This window comes from Triticum aestivum, chromosome 6B (assembly GCF_018294505.1).
Source record: "Triticum aestivum cultivar Chinese Spring chromosome 6B, IWGSC CS RefSeq v2.1, whole genome shotgun sequence".
In the NCBI taxonomy this organism is placed as follows: domain Eukaryota; kingdom Viridiplantae; phylum Streptophyta; class Magnoliopsida; order Poales; family Poaceae; genus Triticum; species Triticum aestivum.
Genome location: NC_057810.1, coordinates 658,908,910 through 658,916,616, shown reverse-complemented (window position 1 = coordinate 658,916,616; position 7,707 = coordinate 658,908,910). Strand labels below are relative to the sequence as shown.

General features: G+C 42.8%; 1 protein-coding gene across 3 annotated transcripts; it reads left to right on the top strand.

Annotated features, from left to right (window-relative positions):
- Positions 1–200: 200 nt before the first annotated feature.
- Positions 201–4,709, top strand: LOC123138702 (putative E3 ubiquitin-protein ligase SINA-like 6). 3 transcript variants are annotated; one of them, XM_044558620.1, is made up of 4 exons: positions 201–453; positions 3,102–3,162; positions 3,263–3,577; positions 3,677–4,709. In XM_044558620.1, exons 3-4 carry the CDS (start codon positions 3,275–3,277, stop codon positions 4,436–4,438), a joined length of 1,065 nt encoding a protein of 354 aa, XP_044414555.1. In that variant the 5' UTR covers positions 201–453; positions 3,102–3,162; positions 3,263–3,274; the 3' UTR covers positions 4,439–4,709. The 3 variants fall into 3 exon arrangements, with proteins under 3 accessions (XP_044414555.1, XP_044414554.1, XP_044414556.1); XM_044558619.1 differs by having other exon boundaries at positions 211–430; XM_044558621.1 differs by having other exon boundaries at positions 218–413.
- The last annotated feature ends 2,998 nt before the right edge of the window (positions 4,710–7,707 follow it).

Sequence of the window (7,707 nt, the reverse complement as noted above, 5' to 3'; positions counted from 1 at the left end):
CCTCTTTGGTATGCACGATTTTAAAACATAATAATTCGATGCAAGTTCAAATAGAGGACTAGAAAGCCCAATAATTTTGGAAACTTTTTTGGTCCAATAAATGTCAAACCACACAAAAAAGGATGCGCTTTTCAAGAAGATGGGCTTTTCACTTGATCCCTGTACACTGCCTGTAGCCCAGCCCAAATGAGAGGAGGGAGCTTCACCGAGCTCACGAGATGGGAGAAATCGACCGTTCCCCAAATCAGTCCAATCCCTAGCTCCTCTAACGCAAGCCGCCGCCGGTCGCCTCTTCCACGCCGCCGCCGGACGCTCCCCCCTTTCTCCTCCGCTGCTCAACCTCCACGGCTCCACGGCCACGGGCACGGCTGCACGGCCGCCTCCTCCTTCACGCAAAGCTTGCTCTAGAGCATGTGCGTGAGCAGGGCATGTGGGTCAGCTTAAGCTTATCTTGTGAGCGCATTATATATCTTTTTCTTGAATATATTCTGTCATCTTAAACTCTGTTTTCGATAGCTGCATCCTGTCATATATCCTTCTTTTGTGGACAATTTTTATTTAGACACCTGTGTAGATGTCCTGTGAAGGCTTCTGAATCTTAAGTTTTTTAGCGCCCGATTGTATAAGCTTGTAGTTGTCTGTTACTTCTGACAATCTTATGTTTTGATAAGACTTTGTATGCTTCTTCATGTTTTTGGTAGTTGAAATTTACGAGTTTTTGGTTAAGTAGACTTGCATTTGTATCTTAGATTTTTTAGATCTTTGATGTTCATTTCGACGGCAAAACACACAATAGGAAACAAATGTACAAAAGAATGCACGACAGAATAAAAAATACATGTGAAAATACACAGTAGGCAACTGATGTCCAAAAGATTAGGAGGATCAGAGCCGCTGTTAAAGAGAACAGATACAAAGATTCGTTTTGGCCGATCTTGAAGCCTTGCGCAGGTTTGCGCTTGAATAACACAGAATAACCTCTGAAGGACATATTTTATTTCCATTTGGTCGGACAAGGCACCTTCCCTCCATCTTCTGGTGTCGTTTCTGAGCCTGTCTTAACATTAACAGATGAATCAGGTTCCCGTTTGGTGCTGCTTCACCGCAGTTAATCTTGCCACAACATTTCCTCTGCCATGCATATTACATATATTTCAGTTAAACTCACCAGACAAATTGCAGTTCAACACAGTACGCAGAAGCATTATCCAAAATAAAAGTCCACGCATACCGTCCTGCTGTTATGGAGCTCCATACAAACTCGATTTCAACAACCCGAAGAGCACCCATACACTAAAAAAAATGGGGAGAGAGAGCACACCGCTTGCATATACAAGGGCATTCAGATCTCCAGTCCCGGTATTATGGATGAAACTAATAAAAGCGTTTCGGCAAATGTACCCTGAAACTAACACTTCAGTTGGCCAACTCTCTTGCTCATTGTCCCTCGGTATCAGGTCGCAACTAAAATAGCCCATCATCCCCTTCCAAAAGGAAGGTTGCTGTGATGATCTTATGTGATGAACACCTGTTACAGGCTAAAGCACTTCTTTATGCACACAAGTCTGTTCACTGGAAAGAACAGCAACGCTGCCTGTCCGATGTTCTACATTTTTTTTACTGTGCTGTGATGCCTTCCCTGTGAAAAAAAAAACAAAAACAAAAAAAAACTAGCTGTGATGTGATGTGATGTGATGTGCTGTGATGTGATGCCTTCCCTTAACTCCGCCTATGTCTTTTAGGCATAGCCGGTCCCAAGCCCGGGTAAAGGAGGAGGGTTGTGATAGGCTTGGCGAGCCAACGTAAAAACTAGCCAGTCCCATGGGTATGAGACCCATTTGAGCGAGAGTAGTACTAGGATGGGTGACCTCTTGGGAAGTCCTCATGAAAGGATTTCATATATAAGGGTTGTGATAGGCTTGGCGAGCCAACGTAAAAACTAGCCAGTCCTTTGGGTATGAAACCCATTTGGGCGAGAGTAGTACTAGGATGGGTGACCTCCTGGGAAGTCCTCGTGAAAGGGTTTCATCTAGCCTACCCCAACTTGTTTGGGACAAAAGGCTTAGAAGAAGAAGAAGAAACTGTGATGCCTTCCCTTATACTCCCTCTGTTTCTAAATATAAGTCCTTTTAGAGATTTCAATACAAACTACATACGGATGTATATAGACATATTTTAGAGTGTAGATTCACCCATTTTGCTTTGTATGTAGTCATATTGGAATCTCTAAAAAGACTTATATTTAGGAACGGAGGGAGTACAAAAAAAGGAGATACAGACTGCACTTACTTAACTCTTCCAGTGATTTGTTGACATCACTATCCCCAGATTGAACCAAGTGAAGCTTGCCTGAAAAGATTAAATTTCCCATACATGAACGAAAAATGAACAAAACCTAAAATTCTGTAAAGAATGAGAATGCCATGGATTCGGAAATGATAACACGATATACTGAGAGGAGTCCAAATTAAGCTGCATGAAGAACTACGTTAAGAGCCCTTAACTCCACAAGCAGCTCCCGGTTGTCTCTCCTTTACAGAAAAGCCACAGGAGCTAGTCCCTGTTGGTATGCCTAGTTTTATAGGGGTGGGTGTGGTATTTCAAGAGAACAAAAATTAGCCGGGAGTTCTTCAAGAAATAACTCAGGTAGCTCGTGCTCGGCTAACACATTTGCATTAGTAAATTTGACTAATGAATATTTCTAAAACAAACAGATCGCCATAGGAAAAAAATGCTCAAACCTCGGATTAACATACCATCATGTTGACCACACATCTCAGGTATGTTCAGTTAATTATTGATGTTGTTGTTGTAGACTCTAGTCTCAGTATCACCCTCAACATAGACCGCAGCAAAGACATAATAATAACCACAGTATATCCTTGGTGAATTTAGAATATGATCTGAAGTTTTGATTTCATATCTCAAGGTGGAAAACTGAATCATAAGCCATAGAGTACAAAGCACATACCTGACCAAACGATTCCATGTCAGGCAGAATTTACTCGGTGTGGTTGATGCGCAACAGTACTGTGCTTTAGTTTCTTCAAATTCTTGTACATTTTTCTTTCTCAGTAAACTAATGTGACCAGCTACTCCAGTGTGAAGAGGCCAAGTTGAGGCCGAGAGGAGCCAGCCGTGTTCTTGTGCTCTTTTTCGAGTGTGAGTTTAGCCACTCCTATTGTGTTCTTGATTTCAGCCAGTGTTTCTCTTGGATTGGTTAACCATCTCTCTCACACGAAAATATGCCCTCTCATCCTAGATTACACCGGAGATGGGTCGCAAGAGGAAGAGCACAATGGGTGGAAAGACTCCACCGTCAAAGGGCCGGCCTTGCTGCAAGTCGGTGGCGGTGCCCAGTCTAGTTGCCGTAGAGGCGCCGGAGCCGGTGGCAGCGTCCAACGCAATGGTGCCACATCATCAGCCAAAAGGAGGACCAGGGCTACTCAAACAAGCCTGCAGTGCAGTCGCGGTATCTGCGGCGAAGGAAAAGGTGGTGAAGCTCGACTTAGATGTTCCGATGAGGGTGCTAAACTGCGACGTGTGCTATGGCCTCCTGAAGGCTCCCATCTTCCAGGTAAACAAACAAACCAACCGAAATCTGTATTTCGTACAGTCCACGAGATTGATTCATTCCTAAGTTTTTTGTAATCTTTATGTATGGCGTCGATCGCAGTGCTCCCTTCTGCGGCACGTCGCGTGCAGGTCCTGCAGTGAGTTCCACGGCGGCAAGTGCCGTCCTTGTGCAGACTTGGCCGCCTCCGCTGTCTACGTCCAGAGCTCCTACCTGGACACCCTATTCGGCTACATCAAGGAGGCCTGCCCGTACAAAAAGTACGGCTGCACAAGCACTATTGTCATAGGTGACCTGGCGGCGGCGCACAGAGCCACATGCGAGTTCGAGCCCTGTTGGTGCACGAGGTGCTCTTTCAAGGGCTCGCCGGCGGACCTCGTGAGCCACTTCACGCTCACGCACGCCTGGTCCGCCCACAAGTTCACATACGGCCAAGACTACATATACAACACCGACGAGATGGATTCGTCGTTTGTGTACACCGACAAGATGGATTCGTGGATGGTGCGCTATGAACTCTTTCTCGGGGAGGACGGTGGCGTGTTCCTATTGGTCGTGGACCTTGCTCCGTTCTTCCAGGAGTTCCCTTTCCCCTTGGTGACCCTTGTGTGTGTCAGGAATAGCGCTGCTGCTGCCGCTGGGCCGGTGTACACCTACTCGGTCAGGGCGGATGCCCCTCCTGCTCAGAGGCGCAAGCTGAAGCTGGAAATTAAGGAGGTGGCGAGCTGCCCGGACTGGAGGATGGAGCGTGACTGTTTCCCACTGCTTCCGGGGATGCTGCGTGAGGAAAAAACCAGCAAGAGTGTCCTTGTGCGCATCTGCGTTAGCAAGAGCGAGAGCAGCAGCGCGTCATGCTCAAGTTAGAGGGGCATCAGAAATGCAGTTATCTTTGCGTGAATCCGAGAAGAATGTGTAGTTTCGTAGTACTACTAGTTAAGCCGTTTCAAGTCATTGAGATGTGTCTTTTTGTATTCTTGATTGATGAAAGACTTGAATTTCCTCCTGTTCGGCTGCTCGATGGAGGATGGCTAAAATGTGTAAGAGTGGCAGGGTGTTGACTTGTGTTCAGGACTTGATGGAAATTTGTTTTGGTTGAATGCTATTAGGAACGATGCTTGTTTCCATCATAAACCGATGATTGATGCTGACCCAGCGCACCTGATGCTTTCAATCGGCTATACCCAAATCTTGCTTTTGTTCGGCTATACACATTGAGCATTTGGTCCGGCTTACCCAAATCTTGCTTGTGATGTCGACAGGAGGTGGCCTAATATTACTTTTTATTGCGATTTATGTTAGCATTCTGAATTGCTGATAGTTTCTTAAAATGAAAACGTAGTCCTGCTAAAAGAAACATTTTAAGCAACCCTCCAACATGTCTCTGTATTGGACATAATCGCAGAGTTACACTGACAGACCCTGGTTAATTTACTGTTAGTGATGTACATATATGACCCTGTGAGCGAGTTCTGAAATTGGAAGGCCATCCAGATTTACATTTGCAGTTACCTTATGTAACAGGTTTGGCAATTGCTCCTTCATCCTGAATGAGGACCGAGGAGACACTGATAAAACGCCTCACAGACCCGCGTCGCTCCGCATGGGGCAAAGCGGAAGGCAAAAAAAAATCTAGTCCCAACCTTCCGAGCGCCTCCTCCTCTCAGGCCCTTGCCGCAACCAAAGTGGCCGCCGACAAACTTGCGGGCCGATGGGACGGATGTGTGAGACATGCTTGGAGTGCGGCTCGTCATGGGGTTGGGTGGCGCACCCGCATCTTGTGGCTGGACGAGGTGGCGGCTTCGGATCCGGGAGATTTAGAGGTGTTTCTGTCGTGAGATTGTGCCCAGCCCCGTTGCCGTTGGGGGCTTCTAATTCAACTCTTCTAACTTATCAACGATAAAGCAACGTAAGGTTTTAGCACTTCCTCAAAAGAGGAGTACAAAATATTGTTAAACATGAAGTAGTAAACATAGCCAACATAACTATTAGTACCAAATTAATGCTATATATTAAGGATTTAAATCTTACTCCATTTGTAGGAACATGAACTCACTTACAGTTACTTAGGCACGACACTTAACTATACTACTGTAGAAGGCACAAGCGCTCCAGTTGTCGCCTCATGAGTGGAGCTGGCGCGGCTAGAATTAAAGAAAGCAAAATAAATCTATGGTCTTTTATACTCCCTTGAGATGGGATTAATTATAAGTTGGGCATGAATTTTTATGTCTTCAGTTTGACTAGCGAAACATTTGTTATATATCACAAAAAATATATCTTTGCATGCATTCGGCGTTGAATGAATTTTTTAAACATTTTTTGGCATATTACAAATGTTCTGTTAATCAAATTGAAGACATGAAAATCCACGCCCGGCTTATATTCCGGTCCGGAGGAAGCAATACTTATGTTCCTATATATAAACATTCTACAACTGTTTTTGTGACCAAACCGTATAACTTATTTTTCTCCATACAGGTCATGCACAACATAACTCGAGCATCAAAGAGAGCAAAATAAATCTATGATATTTTATGCTCCCTACAGATGGGATTATAAGTCAGGCATGGATTTTTAAGTCTTCAATTTGACTAGCGAAACATTTCTTTTATATCACAAAAATAAAAATCTTCGCATTCGGTGTTGAAATGATGTTTTTAGACATTGTTTGGGCGTATTACAAATATTTTGTTAATCAAATTGAAGACATGAAAACTCTTGACTTACTTATACTCCGGTTCAGAGAAGCAACACTTATGTTCATAAAAATATTCCACAACTGTTTTTGTGACCAAACAGTACAACTCATTTTTCTCCAAACAGATCATGCACACCAAAACTAGAGCAATCTTATTTTTAGGCCAAATTATAGTCAATACTTAATTAGTACTCCCTCCGACCCATACCAATTGTCGATGATGTAGTATAAAGTTGTACCGAATCAGCGACTATTTATATAAATTCAGAGGGAGTACTGAAATACCATAGTGAATGCTTTCGAGCCAGTTCTTTTGTGGCTTATTTGGAACTGTGGAAATAAGTTGCCCCCTACCCAAGTTATTCTAGAAGCCTACTAATTCAGGTTTAACTAGTAGACTTCTAAAATAAAATTTTAGATCGAGCTTCTAGAATAAGTTGTGTAGACGCCGGCTTATTTGTAGAAACCCAAATAAGCCACAAAAGAATTGGCCCGGAATTTGATAGCAGAAGGTATTGGTAAAAATTGTATTGCATTAATGTACCACAATTAATGCATTTTCAGAAAATAAATATAAAATGCATTGTATTCACGTTTCAGAACGAATGCATTCACTTGATACATAAACAATTGATACAAAAGATATGATATTCATTATTCACAGATAATGCATTCATCATGTGATATTGATACACAATGTATTTTATTACACCATTTAATGATTGATTTGACAACTAAAATATTGATACTGAACATATTGTATTTATTTGCCAATAATCCTTTTAAAAAGCCTCAATATGTGTCTATATAAACACCGCGAAGCTTCAACGACATTGCAACACCCAACATATATAACAATTGAGCATAAGAAGGTATTAGCTGACCTATCCAAATGACAACCTTCAAGAAGAACACATGTCCCATGTTTTTGGTGGTTCTCATGGTCATGACTACTGTTTTCTCCTCATGCAACGGGATAATGAGGTTATGCTCCTTCCATTCGCTTCTCAATCCCCACCAATAATAAGTGTATGTTTATTGCAGAAACATAAAAATAGCGAATTATATATCATATTACAGGCCTAATAATGTGTGTTGGTTTTATGCAGACACGGATAGATGCATTGCCACTACCTGCAAGCTGCTATGAGCTTTATTTTCCTAATTACATAGTCGAGTGATGTGTCAAATTTTGCAAAAACCCTGGAGGCCACTGTACTGAAGTCGATGAGTGTTGCTGCCCGGTTGCCTAAACATCACCTAGCCACTGAAATAAATAAAAAATCAATTACCATTTTAACCTATGAATCAAACAAGCTTACTATGTCATTTCCGTATTTGCAGTGGATAGACATGGTCATGAATTGGACATACGTCCAACCACCTAAAAACAACATAAAAGCTTTGCTAAGGGTGACACCAAAGCATAGAACTT